Below are 21,301 nucleotides of genomic sequence, written 5' to 3'. Positions count from 1 at the left end.
GAAACAAATTGTCAAAACTATATTAATTATATAAAAACATATTTAGGAAATCGACTTTAATGCTAACACATTAAAGTCGGTTTTAAAATTGTAAAACAAGGAAGTAGCCGAATATGTCATACATGATTTTATGTAGGAAGAGTCGACCGGCTGCTGTTTAACGTCGGCTTTTTAAGCAGTTAGCCATCTTGTAAATATTAGTCTGTAAGTAGAGTATTTGTAAATATATCGAAAATTTAGGTTACAACTGGCAGATTGTTAATATAAAATCGTTGTTATTATATCGCTTATATAAGTAAAACTTTTTGATTTTTTTAAAATTTTATTTATCAATCAGTTTCATATTCAACAAGAACTAAAAAAGAGACCACAGTTTTCAGTTTTTACTTTGTCAATTATAATGTTAGGCATGTGATATAATGTATTACAAATCTGCCAGTTGATAGAGGAAAATGCTCCTCATAATTTTAAACAAATGTTAAAATTAAATAATGTGTAAATAATAAAAAATATATTTGTTCATTAACACAACAGAATTTCAATGGCCACATGTAGATATTAATGGAAAGTGCTATTTGCGTTCCGTCTTCCTTTGGGCGAGTTCGGTCGAGGCGGAGCGAAGTCTCTCGAAGCTGTACTAGATTTTTCTTTTGGTGCACTGTGTAATATCGAAAGTTTACATGGAAAAATTTATCGAAAGATTAAGACAAGATCGAAAAATAGTACTATATTCACGAGACGACAAAACCGAGATTGATTTCATTAATAAAAACAACACTAAAACCACTGCTCAGATCTCATTCAAATACATATGAGACTACATGAAAAGCAGAAGCTTTTAAATAAAAACAACTTAGAAAAAAGTTCTAAGTTAATACACATTAAAACTTATTTTTAAATCGGTTGAAAAAGTAAAAATTACTGATTATTTTAACCTAAAGTAAATACACCTTATATAACTAATTATATAAGGTGTATTTACTTTAGGTTAGGTATAGAACCTGTACAAGTTCCACACCAAAATATTAAGATATTCAACGGAAGTATGAAACAGGATTGCCAGAATTGTTAAATAATATAAAAAATACCAGAATTCCTGATTGAAGGTGCGCCTGGTCCCAATATTGTTCCTAGAGTTTGCATTCTTCATACTAGTTTTATCCTTAATTAGCGAGCTAAAAATATTACAAAATATATAAATTCAGTAAATCGAAATAAATTTCACCTATTACAGTATGTAATAGATGAAATTTATATTATATTTATATGTAGTATAGACACGGAAGGGGATTGTTAGTAATACCAATCAGGTTGTGTTATGTTGACCTCCACTTGGTTCCCCTTGGAAACTATCGGATAAATTCATGATGAATATACCACGATGAGCTAACTGGCGTGACCTCATGCTCATCTTAACATGCACTGGTGCCCCGCCAGCGTAAACCGTTAGCGTAGGCGGGTGCACCATGCCATTATCATCCATAAGAAAAAAACTACTATTTCTATATAATGAACAATAGCGATTTACCTGAGTTTATCAGTATAAATAGTATTCAATTTATCGGAATGAAAAGAATCACGGAATCTTCTTTGGAACTGCAAAAAATATATAATTATTAATGTAATACACAAAAGCTAAAATGTAATACTAGTGACTTTTAAGTTTCTTTTTATTAATTTTCATTATATATAAAATGTTTGGGATCTGTCAAAATATCACGTACACAAAACTGTTCCGCAATCAAAATTAAAATATAGTGATTTATCGCGTAAATTAGTGGTTTATTGTGGTGCAAAATAGAAGCTTGAAACTACTCCAACTCTATTGTGGTTAAAACAAAAGAATAAACACTGCGACCAAGCAAAAAACTTCAAAATCAAGTAAGACGACTAAATATATATATAACAACACATATACGAAAACAAAATATTTAACGACCAAAATTCATAAATTGACAACTATCACAAGGAAACGATCACTGACCAGTCTGACAACTGACATTGAAAGAGACATTAAACGTCAAACTATTAGTCCGAAATACGTCATAGTGTTTCCAACATAAAAGCTAAACTACCAAATAGTAGAAATCCATAATGGCCAGCCAAAATACCGCGGTGATCACATTAGACCAACTGAGAGAAGAACTACATAAACAGACCACTGAAATATCAAAAACAATTGATGAAAAAATACAACCATTGATAATAGAAAATAAAGAATTGAAGCAGGAGGTACAATCATTGAAGGTGAAGATTCTTGAAATGGAAAAACAAACTAGAAAAAACAATATAATACTGCATGGCGTTACTGAAAAGGAAGAGAACTATACAGAGCTTCAAGAATTAGTTGTGGAAACTCTTAACAAGCTGAGCGTAGAAACGGCCCTACAGGAATGGGACAAGTGGGAGCTAAGCAGAGTACAGAGGCTGGGTAAAAAGAAGGAGTCAAAAATTAGACCTATCTTGATAACCTTAACCCTCACATGGAGAAGAACTGAAATTCTTAAAAATAAAAGTAAGTTCCCGAAAAACATATATGTAACAGAAGACTTCCCAAAGGATATCTTGTTAAAACGTAAAGAGTTAAAAATCAAAATGAAAGAAGAAATTGCCAAAGGAAAGATATATATATCTTACGATAAACTTGTCGTACACGAGACACAGAAAGACAAGCGGAAACGTTCAGAATCATGCTCACCAAATGCTCCATCTACCAGTATTTCCCATAATCCTCAAAAAATAAATAAAGTCATGGATTATTTTAACAAGAAACCAAAATCAATATCAGAAAACAAGCAATAGCAATTAGTAAAAGATCCCTACCAAAGTGCAAGATTTCAAAATAAAACAAACATAAAAATAAATAAAAAATACAAAAACCCCACTCCGGCTGGTCACCGTGGGGTGTGCGACCAACACCCTCTAATTCTTCAACAAAGTAGCTTAAAGTTCAACATATGTACTCTAAACACTAGAACTTTGAGGACAATAGAAAGCTTACAAGAATTGGAACTAGCATTAGAAGATCTCAACTGGGATGTATTGGGTATCAGTGAAATGCGACGCGTGGGGGAAGGAATAGTAGAAAATTCAGATTATGTCATGTACTACAAAGGCGAAGTCAGTGGCCATAGGGGAGTAGGATTTCTCATTAAAAATAATTATAAGAGAGACATAATCGAATTTATTGGTGTCACAGATAGAATAGCTGTCGTTCGCCTCAAAATTCCTACATATTTGAAAGAATGGGTAATAATACAAGTATATGCACCTACCGAACAGGCCGAACAGTTAGTAGTAGACTCCTTTTATAATGACCTCTCAGAAACAATTGGAATGTACTCTAACAATCATATTGTAGTAATGGGAGATTTTAATGCTCAAGTAGGAGAAAAACAAACAGAGGAAGAATTTACAATTGGAAAATATGGCTACGGAAAAAGGAGCTGCAATGGGCAAAAACTAATAGAGTTCACTTTGGAGCACAATCTTACGATACTAAACACAATCTTTAAGAAGAAAAACAACAAGTGGACTTGGATCTCCCCAGATGCAAAGTACAAAAATGAAATTGATTACATCTGTTGCAACCATCCCAAAGCTTTTAGTGATACAACAATAATAAAAAACCTAAACTTCAACACTAATCACCGCATGGTAAGAAGTTGCCTCAGGATACCCAGGCCTAAATTTAATAGAAATAAAATAAATAGATACTGCAACCAACGACCTACTTCTGGAGTACCACACAAGTCCACTCTTATGTCTCTAACGCAAATAGGATATGAAGACTTAAACCTATTAGATAGATATAATAAAATGGAACTAAAACTTAAACAATCAATTGGAAGAAGGAGAGCCACTCCTAACAGAAACAAATTCAGCGAAGAAACTTACAAGCTAATAGCAGAACGTAAAAGTCTAAGTAAAGATACATATACAATGGAAAGAGAAAGAATAAGAAAGATAGCAGAGATAAGTAAGAAAATTAGAGAAAATATGAGACGGGACAGAAGAAAACGCAGACGGGAAACGTTGGAAAAACATATTAAAAAAACAGGCGGAGTAAAAAAAGCTCTCAAAGAACTTAAAGAATATGGTAAAGAATGGATACCAAACCTCAAAAAGAAGGGAAAAAGCGAAAGAGACAGAAAACTAATTAAAGAAATAGCTACAGAATTCTATACAACATTATATTCCGATAAGGATAAAATAAATACAGTGCTAGAAAAGGAGTCTGAAATATTAAGAGAGGCAGAAAGTGAAGTACCCACAATCCTACCATCGGAAATAGCTAAGGCAATAAGAAGCCTACCTCCAGAAAAAGCACCTGGACCCGATGACATTCCAAATGAGGTAATAAAGGCAGCCATGAAGGAAATAATACCTTTACTTATGTTGATCTTTAATGACATACTAAAAACAAAAATGATACCATCTCAGTGGAGCGAATCTCACATAATCCTTATACACAAGAAAGGGACAAAGGATGACATAGAAAACTATAGGCCTATAAGTTTGATGTCGAATCTGTACAAAGTATTTGCAAAGATAATCTTAGACAGAATATCAAAACAGCTTGATGAAAACCAGCCTATAGAACAGGCAGGTTTTCGTAAGAATTTCTCTACTATCGACCACATCTACACTATAAAACAGCTAATAGAAAAATACAACGAATATAACAAACCTCTGTATATCGCTTTTATTGATTACAGAAAGGCATTTGATAGTCTGAAACATAGCTATATATGGAAAGCTCTACAACAACAAGGCATACACTACTCTTATATACAAATAATACTAAATATATATTCAGAAAGCAAAGCCAAAATAAAATTAGAAACCTTGGGTGGTTCATTCCCAATAAATAAAGGAGTACGACAGGGAGACCCATTATCTCCCAAACTATTTTCAGCTGTGTTGGAAAGCATTTGCCGTAAACTGAACTGGGAAGGCTTTGGACTCAATATAAATGGATCCTATTTGACTCACCTACGTTTTGCAGACGACATTGTACTCTTCGAAGAAAGTCCTATACACCTTGAAACTATGATTCAAAGTCTGTCAAACGAAAGCAAAACAGTGGGTCTGTCAATGAATACTGCAAAAACCAAGATCCTGACCAACTCAATGGAGATTGACGTTAGTTTGGACGGTGGGTGCTTGGAGTATGTGGAAGAGTATGTTTACCTGGGACAAGTGGTGTCTTTTAGAGATCAGACAGATAAAGAAATAAACAAAAGAATAGCCAGTGGATGGAAGAGATACTGGTCTCTGAGAGAGATAATGAAAAACAAGAACATACAACTGTCAACAAAAAGAAAGACATTTAATACTTGCATTCTGCCGTGTCTGACATACGGATGCGAAACATGGGCCTTAAACAAAGAACAGCGGGAGAAATTGCAAAGATGTCAAAGAGCCATGGAGAGAAGTATGTTAGGGATAAATAGAAGAGACAGACACAGATGTGAGGATATAAGAGCAAAAACTAACTTGACAGACATTCTTGTGCAGATAGACCAACAAAAATGGAGATGGACTGGGCACATGATTCGATCCTGAAAAATGGAGTACTTATGTAACTGAATGGTATCCAAGGGAAACAAAAAGAAAAAGAGGTAGACCACAGAGACGCTGGGAGGATGAAATCAAGCTGACAGCAGGCCCCTACTGGAGAAGAGCAGCCCAAAATAGAGTACACTGGAAGGAATTAGAGGAGGCCTTTGCCATAAGGCACTCTGTACTGCGGGATATAATATAGAAAATGGAACTAATAATTAAACATTAGAAAAAAAAAAAAAATTAAACTACTCAACAAAAAATAATAGTAAAAAATACATATAATAATAATAAATTTAAAGTATAATATAGTAATATGAATGAACAGAAATAAAAAAAAAAAAAAAAATGTATGTACAGAAATAAAGGCTTCTTTATCTTTATCTTTATCTTTTTATATATAAAATAGTGACAAGGTGGAATCCGTCTGTTTGTGTGTTAAGAATCCCCGTAAACATGGCTGGAGGAATTAGCTAGGCTGAAGGAGATGACATTTTCACATAATAGTTGTTAAATATGATTCCACGAATAAGGATGAAGGAGTTGAGGAGATTCTTCAACTCCGAAGGTTGAAATTATGACCTACAGTAATTCAGCTGAAACCCATACCTTAATGCTATTAAGCAAGTCCCCTTGTGTTGCATGAGGGCGCTCGTCCGACCGGACACTGGGAGCTCGTTTGGGGGCCGGGGCGTCACGTCGAGCCCCCAACGATGCCGCACCGATGGACCCATCGCGTGGACACGATACTGCTTATATAATATTAATATTTAAAACTTGTATATGTGGCAAGCGTAAGTCTCGCCTTATGGTATTTTTTAATAGATGATAATGCTATGGTTCATCTGTCTGCGCTGCCAACAGTTTACGCTGGCGGGGCACCAGTGATTATAGGATGAGAGTCAACTCAGGTCAGTTATCCCATCGTGGTGAATTCTTCAGAAATTTATCAGTATTTCCAGGGGGAATCGCATGGAGATTCAGATTGATCTCCATTTGTTTCTACTGGCCACCATTCTGGTACATACACTCATGGAGTAGACTGCCCACCGATACTTTGGCTTGGTCCGCTCATCACAAAACTAATTAAATGTGGCAATGGGGGCATCATACCACATTACTAACAGTTTCCTTCCCCCTCGCCTTACGATATTCGAACGACGTATACACTATATAAATATCTACGCATACTTTGTTCAGTCTATCTCATAATTCAAGTTCTGCTTAGTTTGGTATTATGACTATGTGTTATATTTTTTTTTAAAGGATGATAATGGTTTGGTGCACCCACCCGCGCTAACGGTTTACGCTGGCGGGGCACCAGTGGAGGATGATAGGATGAACATGAAGTCAGATCAGTTAGCCCAACGTGACAAATTCACCGGGAATGTATCACGATGGTTTCCAGGGGGAACTGCGTGGAGGTCGATCTGACATGGTACATTGCTAGCAATGGTGTCATTAGTCCACATTACTAACAATCCCCATCCCCTCTGTGTTATACATTCATACTACTAATTATTACATCCAAACCAACTTACACCAAACTAATTGTTCATGTTACATGAGTTTTCCAAGATCATTTATTTATTTACATATAATAGATGTGTAAATTGTTAAATCTTAAGTCATGCCGACCGTATGCAGATAATATTGACTTATCCTATTACAAACAAGCGTTATTAAAATAATTCAACAGAAAATGGAATACATCACAATAGGCAGTTGAGGACAATATGTTAAGTTACAGATATTGATTATTCAAGTCTGTGGTTTACGTACCTTATCATGTTATCTGAAATACAGATGTATATGAGTAATAAGGGCATTGCGCTATCGGGGCACCAGTGGTGGATGATGTCGGGTCAGTCAGCCCAACAGGGCTAATTTATCATGGGTACCTACTTACAAGGATATTTTCAAAAAGGACCATGTAGATGTCAATTCAATATCAGATTGCTGTGATAGTTCCCATTAATAATAATCTCCTTTCCACTGCTACATGTGTATAGTACCTTTGCATGTTAATAATGGGACATATAATTTTTTTATAGACAATTGCCGAACCAATGGGAGATAAAAGAATAGTTCTACTGGTCCCAATTAGTTACAATCCTTTCCTCCCCCAGACATAGGTTACATAAATAATAGCAATTTTATAAACATAACATTTATATTCTCTAAATATATTTTATTGTACTACATCTAAATCACATTTTTACTATATACAAAATGGTTGAATTAATAATAAAAACAGCTGCACAATATAAAATGCCTTTAACAACATAAATTAATATTTTCCAATAATATAAGGACATTTTATTAATGAAATAAATCTTTTTATTCTACATAACATGCAAGTACTAATGTGATAGGTCATGAGGAAGCGATTATTGTATCCATCTCGTAAATTTTATTTAGTACAAAATTTTAAATTTCTGTCTATGTTACCAAGATATATTATAGTAAATTAAAAGAATATTACAGTTGTATGAACTGAATTTAAATCATGAGATATGTTCTAGAATACTATTTGAAATTAATTTAATACAATATCAATTTCATTTTGTTTCATTTATATCAAAAGATAGTTGCATATAATAATTGTTAAATGGAATAAATTTATTAAGTTTAATAAATTCATTTAGGGCTGTTACAGACCTATAACAATGAGACCATTTAATATTTATTTGCTGTTAATATAATATTGTCAGCAATTGACATTTCTAGCAAAAATGTCTTATCAGCTTAACTTTTGAAATTAAACATGTTTGAGACTGGATGTGTATCCAAGTAGCCCCATTTGATAATTCACAACATGGTGTGAAGCTAATGTGTGTCATTTCATATTCCTTTAGATACATAGTATGTAGAACTGTATTATAATAGATAGGTAACTTTGTGCCCATTTGAATGCATTATTAAATATGATGAGATATGACTACAGACAAAGAAACATATGTATGTTTAGTCAGTCTATTGATATATTATTTCTTATCTATGCTTGTACTAAACATGAATGCTGGCCAACAAGTGCTACATATAAACATAGTAACGGAATTAATTTAGAATAGTTATTAAAAACATTAAGATAATTCATATTGTGAGTAGGTTACAATCATCCATCCCAAGTTATAATTAATTCATTTGTAATAAATATTTTTTGTTATCTTGCATAACAAAATATTAGTTTGTCTACTGTAGAAATTACATAGATGTTATGTTGGACTCTTAACATGTTTTTCTCCTATATTATTTATTACTTTATCTGTATTATTTATCTTTTTCACATCACTTGGTTCAAGTTGCTTTCTTAAACTGGCTGGTCCTGCAAAAATTGCTGGCGACTGTTTAGTCTCTGGTACATACACTTCATAAGTTTTAAAATATTTCAATATTGTCTTTACATCATCTTCTCTCATCTTGTATTCGAAGGCTATTTTTGATGCTGTAACCTCGTTAGGATTACTCTGGTGCGCCGAAATGAAATTTAACACGTCGCGAAGGATCGTATGCCCATACTTCAATTTTTCTGGTTCTTTAAAACCATATTCAAACTCTTCCGGCATCTTCCGGTCTAGAGGTAGCGGCCGGTCAGGGTTTTGTATCCTCTTTTCCCGCGTAATATCGTCTTCAGGCCGGCCAAGAGAGGTTACATAAACATCGCGAAGTCTATCGTCCAAGCTTGGGTCTTTCTTATCAAGTTTCTCATCTAAATTGGGGTCGGATTTGAGAGATCGCTTTAAATCCTCAATATTTTCAGGATATTTAGGAGCTGGCACTGGTTTCTCCTTAGAAATAATACGATGTGCACGATTTTCAATGTTAAATGATTTTATTGGTCGCAAGGCCTTTGTCACTAAAGCACCCATCTCAGGTGGCGTTAGTATAATTACAATTATTAAAAGAGAATTGTTATATTAAAAACACTCATATTTATTTTTAAATAGGAAATATTTTGAATACTTTTAAGGTTATATTTTTTACTCTTTTTGTACAAACTCCAATGACAGTTTGACAGTTGGACACTTTTTTACCAGATTATTGTATGGCTCTGGAACTGAGATCTTGTGAGTCCATAACTAAAATTTGTTATATGTAAATTATTAAGAAAATAGGTGGTTAATATTCATTTTTACTACTTGTATAGTTTTATGTAAGTTTTGTATTAATATTATTGAGAATATATAATGTAGGTGTCATTACTTACATTATACATTTTCATGGAATTGGTTTATGCAGTAAGAAGCGGAAAAAAAGCATCATTAATGTTATTAAAAAAATATTTTAATATAAAATAAACTAAGACAAATATATTAGTTATTAAAAATATGTCAATCAAAATTGAAACAGTAATGTAAATACTTTTTAAATAAAAAATAGGTAGTACTGTTTTTGTTACCATATTTTAATTTGCATATTGTATTGACGTGTACTTACATTTTAATCTAGATAATTCTTCTCTCAATGCCGCCGACTTTGAAGTATCTTTTGCAAGGAACCTTTCAGCGGTTGTAGGTGTATTCGTGGCACGACTTTGTTCATAGCGTTGTGGCGGGCTTGGGCTTCGACCAAGACGACGTCGACATTGAGGCTGAGTAGGACCTCTTGTTACTAATAAAATATTTATATTGTTCCATTATAACTCAGCAATAGTAATCTTTAAAAAATTAGTTTCACGATCACACAAATTATCATGGTATTATAGGGTTTAACCACGAATAAAAAAAATTAAATTTTAATATCGAATATTTTTCAAGATTCTTAAAATAATAAAAATAATACGTCGATTGTATTGAGAAATACATTATATAAATACCTGTGCTGAAAGATGAAGGCGTGACATGGGATATGCGTTCAGTTACAAAGTTTTCTGCATAATCAGATGCTCGATATGTACATCGAGGAGTTATTGTTATTGAAGAATTCAGTTGCCTTTCTCGTCCTACTTTATATATACTGGATTTCATCAGGAAGTTCTGTATAAAAACTGTACTTATATATCTATATTAAAATATTATCAAATAAAATCAATTATAATTCAATAACTCACCCTTGCATCGTTTATTGTTTTAATAATAGGTCCTTGAGTTGTTCTAAATGTGGGTATAGGGTGATTGTATCCACCAGAGATTTTTGAATTAAGTTCCTGTAATAAGAATATCCCCTTTAGACTGAATTACCAAAAGTAGAGCAGATATTTAAATTGACTATGATTGAATATAATATGTATTATTAGAGAGAGTAAATGTCCTGTAACCAGCATGAATGTATGCGACGAATTATAAAAGAGAATGTGTATAAGGGGCCAGTAGCTCTCGATTCTGTTCTATTCCACAAAAGACATGGAATTAAAATGTATGAAGCGTTCTAGTTCTTTTATAAATAAACTAAATATTAATTACTTACTTAATTATTATCAATTAATAGAGAAATAATATAATAATAGGCGTATTATACGATAATTCTGAAAACTGACATTAGACATTGAACTGTTGCGTTGCACTTGAGATCTAGCAGTACTGCCGGGTAACGGTGACCGCCCTCTCGGCTCACCAGCACCACTACCACGTTGAGACATAACACCCCCGACATCATTTCGATCTCTGCTTTGAATGCCATTTTGGAAACTAAAATATAACATTTTAAATTTTTACTAGTAATCGCCCCACAGTCGAATTTCGACCATAAAATTTACCATAAATTTTATTGTTTAACCAATTTTATGTACATAACTTTTAAAAAATGCAATTTGCCTTCTTTCTCTACATAAACTATAGGTGTGCGAAATCACAAACTCCACCGTCCGCGCAATATTTAAAAAAAGGTACAAAGTTTTAGCTTCAACTATTAATAAATTAGGCTGTTTATTTATATATCAAATATTTACACAGAAATACAAAATTTTAAAGAGAGAACTGTCGGTATATATATGTACTTATATGTTAATTGTAATACTTACCTTTGAATTTGCGTCTTTTGGCTGTTTACTCTTGGAACTCTTACACGGCAGTCACTTGACTCCTTTTCGGCCATTTTATAAGGAGCTACCTCAAAATAAAAAGGATGTACATTTAAATCAAATTATATCGACAAAATGTATCATAATTTTGACTTGAATGTTACATACCCTGTCTATGAAGTCGCAAAAAATACTATTTTCACATAATTTGGGAGTAACGCCAGCACAACGCACCGCCAACATCCATAAAGTGTTGTTACATGTTGTGAAACATGCATGACAACAAAGATACTTTTTCCAAAACGACATGTTTTGTTCGCTACTTTGATCATTCTCATTACATTCTTCGAGATTTACTTCATTTTTTATTACGCAGCCTTTGATTTGAGTCATAGGAGCTACAGACTTTGTCGTCAAATCGCAAGAAGTGAGGAATATCTCTTCTTCGTTTTTTTCTGATTGTAAAATAATAGGACACAATCAGTGTCTAAAATAATAAGGCAATGCGAAACTAAGTACCTAACCGAGTTAAAATAACACTGTATTAAAATATATATATATATTTGCGAAATGGCGGTGCGTTGTCATGAGATGATAATATTAATAGCATAAACAGTGTTACTTTAAATCGATTAAATAGTGTATATTAAAAAAAACTATAAAATTGTCGATATGAAATAACACTGTTTGATATAAGAACTGTTTAGAATATGATTCACCCTGTACTGGACTTGAGAACTGAATTTGGTTATATCTACAAGTGGTGTAATGATCGCGGAGGTCTCCTTACTGCCTCATTAAGTGTTAAGTGTCCCGGGTTTCTTAAAATTAGGGCCTGGTCAAGATTGGTTACAGTTTTGACGTCATCTACAAATACTAAATATATAACAATACCTTCTCGAACTCTGGATGCTTGTGGCCTAACAGGCATAAAGTCTGAGCGTATTTCTCTTTGCATAGGCGGTGGGGGCGACGGCGATTTATGGAATATTACCGGCCTTTGTTTTATGGTCTTTTCAGTAATCGAATACACCCCAAATTCGTGTATAGGGAATTTTTCCGTGTTTTGGTAAATGCGTTTTCTAGAAATATTATAAATCTTGCATTATGGATAATATTTGGTATACCAGCGATTAATAATAGATAGTAAAAATGTAACTACCAATTAACAAATTCTTCACCTGTTTACCTATAAATATTCCCCTGTTTTAGCAGCCACGGTTCCAATTCTTCTAACCAACTCTGTAATATTAATTATTTAATTATTTTCCAGAGCCAATGGTCTAAAGATAATGACATATCTTCACGACTGTTATTCCAAATGAGGTAGTCAGAGGCATTGTCAATCGTAGTGAAGGCAACACTTGATATGCATAGGCAGGGACTGAGCCTACCGCCGCCTTCACGATTAATTGATTTAATAACGGTGTGCCTTTTTCAGAGACTCAGTCAGAAATATAAATTCAGTTAGCAAGATTTGAGCACACGATACTTGAGTGTACCTAAGTCTGAGTAGTTTACCACCACGCCATCGCGCCAGTACGCTTTAGTATAACATAATTAAATTTAAAAATATATGATTCTAATGCTTAATTAAACCTATTATCATTTACCAGCTAGCAATAACCGGACTTAACATAAAAATTATCATTATATAACAAATATAGATTAACACTAATTTAAAAATATGTATCAACCTGCTGATGGCCAATCACGGAACCAGGTCTGCAAATTCTCATCCAGCCTATAGCTTCGTGAGAGGTCATTCGATAATGTTTCATGAGATAGCAACCGATTAGCGAGCCCGTGCGACCAAGACCTGCCTAAACAATTACTCCATCAGTTTCAACATAAATCATGACAACAAAGTATTATTAAATTAAGGAATATGCACTACATATGACAATGTTATTCTGTCCCAAACTACTCAAGCTAGGATTATGGGTAGCTACTTACTTACTGTACCCTATTTCTGTTGTAGAATTCACAACAAGCAGTGCAATTACAGATTATGACGTACGACATTTATTTTATTCCAAACTAAAGTGTGTCACCAATTCAGCCTTCAAGCATCTTGTTTTGTAAGCCATGTTTCGGTTGTAGGATACATATTACACGTGAAGTTATGACATTTATCTACAAATCTCTATCTACCAGCCTATTGTACTTTGCCTCTGAAAGCCTCTGAAAATCTATTAATGCATAACCTTGCAATGAACGGCAATAGCCCCATCATCTCCTTCACTGATCTGCAAAAACTTGAATAGTATATGCCGAGGTGGGCATGAACCATCAGGGAAAAATAGATCATAGTGCGTGATACCAACATTACTGAAGCTGAAATTATATATGCATAGCTCCTGAATTCTCAGGAACAAAAATTTACGTATATTAATTTTTTTAATTATTCACAACACTTATAAAAATATAGACAGGGAAATTATTAATTATAACTCATATTCGACAAGACGTTGTATCTGCGCAATGTTGGGAATACGTAGTCGAAACATTTCGTGTAATATAAATACTTTTAAATAAACCATAAATTTGAAGTAAACTATTTATTTACATCAGAATATGATTTAAAAAATATTTATACTTTTCACTCATATTAGTTCTAAATTGAACGTCGTGTTTGGGTAAGAAAGGTCTTTGATGACTACAGTTACTAGAATATACTTTTTTAGTCTATTTAGTATAATAATATTATTGAGCATGAAAATGCAAAAGACGGCACTTACATATTACTATCGTATAATCGTTTATTAAGTCTGATGACAATTTTAACTTTATTCTCGAGAAAATAATCTATGTACATCTCTGGTGGATGATACAATGAGACACTGCAGTCCACAGGACCAATGAATGCCAAAAATTTACCTGAAAATAAGTTTATTGAATATTCAAGAAAAAAAAATAAAAACGTAAGAATTTTTTGGTTAACACAAGTATTTTATTTTAATATAATAATATTTTACACTTTTGGGTTCAGAGCATCCAGAACAGTAGTAATAAAATTTAAATAATGTTTATATATTTTTATAGCCAAATTTGGGAATTAGTTTACCTGGAACAATCCAATTGAGATCACCGCCTTGTATTTTATCTAACCTATCATATTCCTCATAATTGAAATCCTGAAAATTAAAAAAACCCAATTCGCGCGCTTTCTTTATTGCTTGTAAACAGTCAAATAGATTAATCGTATGACATGAATCGCCTTGTATCGCATCTTGAAAAGGTCTGTAATTTTATACAAATAATTGTTTGCACAAAGAAAATATACTAAATAAAATTTTACTAAAAATATGGAGTCTTATTCTATGGAATAAAGCTATTAAATGAAAGAATATAAATCAAAGCGTTTTCTATTTATCATCTATTCAGATTGTGCTACTAAATTAAAAATATGTACAAGTGAAAACAATATTAGTGACCTGTAACTTTGACCATGTACCATAAGTGGTTTCAAGGCATCTCTTGGAGTTAAGCTCAGATAAAGTACACCATAACATCCCAACAAAAATGCTGCGTTAGCTTTTTTCTTCGTATCGATTGATGTATAATGAATAATAATCTGCTTATTTAAATATTGTTTTAATTTTTCATTCAATATCCTACAATATTTATAAACACAACCTAGATTTAAAGGACCAAAGTCTGAGTAATAGTTTTCGTAAACTAAATCATTATCAATGGTGAAGTAATGCGTTCCAGCTGTGTTTTTAAGTACTTTTCCTGGTCGTACTGTAGCAAAATACAACACATTTTTAATATATTCGGCCATGAACATTATATCAGGATTTCGGTTCATGATTTTAAGGTAAAATATTTATATCTTATGTACATTATATAGATTATATAGATAAAAAACTAAATCTACAATACTTGTTATGATATCAAAATTAATAAACACTACGATTTCAATCACAAATAAACATCTGAAATAAATTTTATATAAACGTTTCAAAATGAAAATGACTTTGTCATTGGTTCTCTTTTGTTTTAAACTTGCCCCTATTTGTACTCAGTTTTCTGTTTATGCTTAGGAGTTGATGACATTATTAAGATAAATAAAATTTCTTTATTGATTAAAAGTAGTGTTGATAATTTTTTTTATCATTTTATATAATTATATTTAATTTTCCTTAAAACAATTACCAACTTACGAGCATATGACATCATAGTAATGGATCTACAATTATAAAACCGTCAATTCTTATATTATTACATACATTTTCCACACCAAGTACAAATTCGGAAGAAATATATAGACAAAAAAATAATACCAATTTTTGTTTCTATGTATATTAAAATAAATATTTCGATATGTAGCAATAAATATTTCGACATTGGATACCGTAATGAGGTTTTTTTTAATAATGGTAACTCTCTCTTTGTCACTTGCCTTGTTCGTTAGTGTTGTGTCTACAAAGTGCTGAGCATAGTCTGCAGATATCGATTATTAGATATACTAACAAAAATATTTTGACGTTTATAAAAGTAATATACTTTTAATTTGCAACTATTGTCGCACATAACCAATTGCACATTTATGGAGGATATTATGGAGTAACTTTTGGTATTTTAAGTACCAATGATGACATAATAGTTAGTTAGTAGTTTAGTTGTAATTGTATATTAAAACTTCTATACTGAAAAGTAAAAATATTATTTTTTTGCTACTTCATAATTTGTCTTTAAAAAAATAATACGATAGTATAGTCAACAACACTGTTCTTGACTCTCATCAATATCATTTATCGATATTGTACAACGCTAATATTTCTTTTTCCGGTGCCGTAGGTAAAGTGTCAAACGTTTTGATCTATATTTTTTCCAATCTCGAAGTATTTTAGTGATCTTTAACATTATTGTTATTTTAATAGTTAAAAATCCATGTCGATGTGTCTTATAGCTGAGTGTATTTCGTATTTCAGGTCGTCAAAACACAGAAAACCATGGCTGATGTCGATGTGTGAGTATCATTGTTTATAATAAATTTCTTTACTTTTTACTCCTATTAAACATAACTATAATATCTTCTATGTATTGTAATAAGTTTTAGTGTTCTAATTTAGTATTATTTAAGCCAAATAATTATTGAAACATGTTGTCAACATAACCTCTTTTTATGTTAATTGTAGGTTAAATTAATTTTTGTCACAATAAATTCACATTTAAACAATGGTACTTTTCCAAAGTGTTGTCTAAATAATCTTTAAATATTGTTGTTAGTAAAAAAAAACTTAGTCAAATTCGTTTCACAATGACTATTTATAAAATGTGTTCAAACTGTCTCTAACATAATAATTAATTAATCTAGTTAACTCTGCTTATATTCTAAACGACTCATAGTGAAAATAAGATACTGTAGGCTAGATGCTAGATCTTTTTCTATCAAAAACATAAAACAAGTTATCATACTTAACCTAAAATTAGATGAGTAAATAACTAAATGTTGCCTATTTCAGTGAGGTTCCCGCCAACCCCGTCCTGAGCGGCGGTGCTATGGATGTGAACACAGCCCTACAGGAGGTCCTGAAGACTGCGCTCATACATGGTGGGCTTGTCCATGGTCTCCATGAGGCGGCTAAAGCACTTGACAAGTTTGTGATCAATTTTCTTACATTATTTTCATATTACTTGAAATTATAGTTTACTAGCTGTGCCTGTGGTTTCAGCTGTAAAATTTGTGTAAATCTGATTTTATGCGCTATATCACTGTAAAATTTCATCAAATAGTTTTTGCATGAAAGTGTAACAGACATCCATTTATTCATGCTTGCATTTATGATATTAGTAAGATTATTATGAAAATACAGTAAATCAATTTGTATCATACTCAATTTATTTATCAATTCTGAACTATTTTCATTAATATTTTTAATTCATTCATTATACCTTTAGGTTAGCCTCATATTAATTTTGTTGTGATAGAAAATATTTCATTTTTCACCTGTTTGTTGTGGATAAATCAAATAATAATTGATCGGTTTTTGAATTTTTTCAGCAAGTAACAACTTGTTGTCAGGTAGCACCAAGCCATGAGCTGCTATCATTCAAGTCATTATCATTAATGACTAACATTATTAGAGCTTAAACAGTAACTCTACTTTTTCATTTGTAATTATTAGTAATAATAGTGTGTAATTGTTATACCTATTAATAAAAATTTGCATGCCTACTATGAAAAAGCATATACAGGACTACCACTAATATCAGTGTAGCATAAATTGTTTATATCATATATGTAAAATTCTTGTGTAACAATGTTAGTTACCATACTCATTACCATTACATAGGCTTGCCCAATTTTTATAAAAGTTTTTGAGAATTGGGTACTATATATTTTTCATATCCCTAAGTGTTAAGGGTTTTTTTGGATCATAATGGAATGCTGCACCTAAATTTTCACTCTTCCGTCACCATTTTATAATAGTGATTTTAATTTGTATACCACAACAATGTTTGCAGGAACAACTAGTATAATATATGTCTGTAATGTAAATAAACTTACTTAAACAGGATGTATCTGGCAATGGTTCTCCCCCATAATATCCACTTAATGTACAGCTGTTCTAGTTGTATGTTATTTGGAAATATCTTCTATGATGCAAAGTCATGGTTGATCTGTTCCATTGCCTACAATAATGCACACACATAGTACCACAGTGCTTGACTTGCAAGTCTGTGGCCTCCCAGATGTGCTACAATACTTTTGTAAAAACTTGTAGGTATTATTTATAACAGGTGCCTTGGCCTGTGCATATAAACTGACAAGGCACCAGCAGAGAATGGTAGCATGAAGTCAAGTCAATTAGTTCATCACGGTTAATTGACTAAGAATTAACCACAGTGTTTTCCAAAGGGGACTACATGGAGGTCCTGAGGCCCTGACCATACATTGTTAACAATGGATCAACTATTCCCAAATACAAGCAATGCCCTACCTCTAATCACAACTATGTGTTTTATCAATAGTAAAATTATTTTTTATTTTTTTATAATTTACACATGTAAAAAGTTAAAGTATATAAATATAGAGTTATTATATATTTCCAACATAAATCTTGTACAGAAACTACACTAGGCGTTTAAAACCCACACTTAATATTACACCCACAATTAAGGTCTATGAAATTCATAAAGTTTTATAAAAAAAACCTATTAATATAAAGTGGCCTGTGGCTTTGTTTATGGCAAGTCCAAATTGGGACTCCTAGTACTTAATATTTTGTTTATTGTCCTAGTATTATAGGTTATGGTGGGCAATAAATACTACCTGAAAAACAATTAATGTAGTTGAAGTTACTAATTCCTTAGTTTACTACAGTGCCTAGTAGCAGGAATAGCTAATGTTTCAATTCTCTATGCACTTTTCTTCCTGTACATAATACAATAAACAGTTTTAGCTTTGTTACTCTGTACAAAGGTTCTGTATTATATTTTTTCCTTTGTTTCTCTATACAGTTTGAAAAAAAATGCAGGTGTTGTTTTATAACAAAAGCCATTGATCACTTGAAAGAATTTACTACACTTAATACAGAACTGGGTTTACTATTATTTTATATCATTCATATAGTATATATTTAATTGTAGGAGGCAAGCTGTATTGTGTGTGCTAGCAGAGAACTGTGACGAGGCTGCATACAAGAAGCTTGTGCAGGCTCTCTGCAATGAACATCAGATTGCATTAGTCAAGGTAAATAATAGATATATTATGTTCATGGATGATAATGGAATGGTGCTCCCGCCTGTGCTAACAGTTTACACTGGTAAAGCACCAGTGGTGGATGATAATGACCATAAGGCCAGGTCACATAGCCCATTGTGACAAATTCACGAAGAATTTATAATGGTTTCCAGGGGAAAGCGCGTGGGGGTCAACCTTACTTATAACATGAGATCAATAGTCCACATTACTAGTATTCCCCTTTCACCCTTTGCAAAACCTTTTATCCCTGGTAATATTGTGCAGGCTTAGACTACATTATTCACTTATCATCCTGAGAGCCATTCTGATGGTGATGGAAAACATTAAAATGGTGATAGTCTCGTTAGGATAGGATTAGGATCAATGACCTGGTGCTTTTAGATCGCTCCGCACGAGCCAGCCCGACACCAATGTTTGGTTTGGCCTAAGGAGCGCAGAGTGATTAGTATGCCCCTATGGTGGCTCTCACTATGCTGAGCCAACTTTCCTAGCATGCTGACATCTATATCAATAAAAATAAATTGCAAACAATACGTCTCACATTTTTTTTTATATAATCATAATAATAGAAAAGTATTAAAGTAATTATGACAACTTCCAATAAAAAATATTCAATTTCTTTAATTTAAGAAATTAGTAATTTTTTTATAGGAACCACTACTTGTATTATTATGAATAGACAAATTAATTGGAGTTTGACAGTTTAATGGTTATACGCTGGTAATTATATATTGTAGGTGATAAGAAATTCACGATCTCCGATCAGATTCAGGAGTTACGATCTAGTCTACTGGTTTACAAATATAACGCATTTGATTAGTGAATATACAATCTTTAAGCTATATAATATTGTTTATAGGTGGATAACAACAAGAAGCTCGGAGAATGGGCCGGTTTGTGCAAAATCGACAAAGACGGAAAGGCTAGAAAGATCGTCGGCTGCTCATGTGTGGTTATCAAAGTGAGTGTCAAAATAGGCTTCTTACAACTATAGTGCTACTGTTAGTCTAATTTTACATGGTGATAATGTATAGGCCACCCAATACTATATTACAATACAGAACTGTAGTCTACTCATATTAACATGTGATCTCTAGGATTCATAACTCAATATGAATAGAAGAATTGCCTTAGTATGGCAATTTTGGATGTTTAAGATTACAATATGAGGCCTTGTAAAATGCTTAAATCAAATAATTGCGCTTAGCACGAACACAGGCAACTTTTATGGGTTGTCAGTGAAAATATTTCAGCGCTATATAAATGAATGACCCTATGGTGCCTTGCCTCTGCACAGGTAACCTTCCTATCATTCGTACAAAATTCGTCCACATATATCTATTATATAAAATAATAGTTTTTCTTTTTTTTTTCAATTAGTAATATATATATTTCACTAGTATATTAATGATACTTGCAAGAGAATAGTGTGCTAACTATAATGCATATTTTAATTAGTGTAAGGATTTATACTTTTTTATGTGTTCTAAGATCGTGTGGGGCATTTATATGTGTCTCATACAAATGAAATCAGATCATTAACAAGAATGTATTGTGAAAAAATATTAATAGCGATTGTTAGATTCTCCGACTTCATAAATGTTACTTAATATATAATTGCGTAGTCAAATATGACATTGGGGAAAGAACATTTTAGAGGTCAATGGCATTTTAAATTCACGGTGTTTTTGTATTTACCTACATGCCTTATAGTTGTATGTTAGGAATCTAATGTCATTTTCATCTTTCAATACTATATACAATACACTTTTTCCTTTTTAGGATTTCGGTGAGGAGACACCAGCGCTGGACGTGCTCAAGGACTACCTTAAGTCCTCAAGCTAATCTAGATGTCTAAGTTAAATTTAAAATAAAAATACAAAAAAATTGGCCTACACTTTTATTTATAAAAACTTACGACCCGTCCTGCCTTCGCACGGATGCATTACAAACCTTTGCATTCTCGTGTTGTTCTATAACACGCATGTATAATAAATACATATAAATATTTTTTGAGTCAATATCTCATGCTAAAAACTGCATTAAAATATGTTGTG

The 21,301-nt window shown here is 32.4% G+C and overlaps 4 protein-coding genes across 6 annotated transcripts; 2 read left to right on the top strand and 2 right to left on the bottom strand.

Annotated features, from left to right (window-relative positions):
• Positions 1–71: 71 nt before the first annotated feature.
• Positions 72–15,409, bottom strand: LOC131849707 (uncharacterized). 3 transcript variants are annotated; one of them, XM_059199819.1, is made up of 17 exons: positions 14,965–15,409; positions 14,595–14,770; positions 14,269–14,407; positions 13,735–13,864; positions 13,225–13,350; positions 12,717–12,769; positions 12,422–12,609; positions 11,696–11,982; positions 11,528–11,616; positions 11,045–11,195; positions 10,619–10,714; positions 10,385–10,544; positions 10,006–10,179; positions 6,175–6,314; positions 1,529–1,596; positions 1,089–1,175; positions 72–658 (listed from the first exon to the last, which is right to left on the bottom strand). In XM_059199819.1, exons 1-17 carry the CDS (start codon positions 15,339–15,341, stop codon positions 559–561), a joined length of 2,541 nt encoding a protein of 846 aa, XP_059055802.1. In that variant the 5' UTR covers positions 15,342–15,409; the 3' UTR covers positions 72–558. The 3 variants fall into 3 exon arrangements, with proteins under 3 accessions (XP_059055802.1, XP_059055803.1, XP_059055804.1); XM_059199820.1 differs by lacking the exon at positions 1,089–1,175; XM_059199821.1 differs by lacking the exon at positions 11,696–11,982 and having other exon boundaries at positions 11,528–11,612.
• On the top strand, positions 1,709–3,466 carry LOC131849708 (uncharacterized). The gene has a single exon (XM_059199822.1). It carries the CDS (start codon positions 2,095–2,097, stop codon positions 2,800–2,802), a length of 708 nt encoding a protein of 235 aa, XP_059055805.1. The 5' UTR covers positions 1,709–2,094; the 3' UTR covers positions 2,803–3,466.
• LOC131849709 (protein NDUFAF4 homolog) lies at positions 8,400–9,565 on the bottom strand. Its single transcript, XM_059199823.1, has one exon. It carries the CDS (start codon positions 9,435–9,437, stop codon positions 8,784–8,786), a length of 654 nt encoding a protein of 217 aa, XP_059055806.1. The 5' UTR covers positions 9,438–9,565; the 3' UTR covers positions 8,400–8,783.
• An 880-nt stretch (positions 15,410–16,289) lies between the features above and the next one.
• On the top strand, positions 16,290–21,134 carry LOC131849593 (small ribosomal subunit protein eS12). The gene is made up of 6 exons (XM_059199695.1): positions 16,290–16,333; positions 16,468–16,505; positions 17,002–17,136; positions 19,130–19,232; positions 20,104–20,205; positions 21,027–21,134. The coding sequence occupies exons 2-6, from the start codon at positions 16,489–16,491 to the stop codon at positions 21,087–21,089; spliced, it is 420 nt and encodes a 139-aa protein (XP_059055678.1). The 5' UTR covers positions 16,290–16,333; positions 16,468–16,488; the 3' UTR covers positions 21,090–21,134.
• Positions 21,135–21,301: the final 167 nt, after the last annotated feature.

This window comes from Achroia grisella, unplaced genomic scaffold, assembly GCF_030625045.1.
Source record: "Achroia grisella isolate CSIRO2021 unplaced genomic scaffold, CSIRO_AGI_Agris_v1 utg660, whole genome shotgun sequence".
In the NCBI taxonomy this organism is placed as follows: domain Eukaryota; kingdom Metazoa; phylum Arthropoda; class Insecta; order Lepidoptera; family Pyralidae; genus Achroia; species Achroia grisella.
The sequence above is the reverse complement of the archived record's forward strand: the minus strand, read 5'-3'. Positions and strand labels throughout refer to the sequence as shown.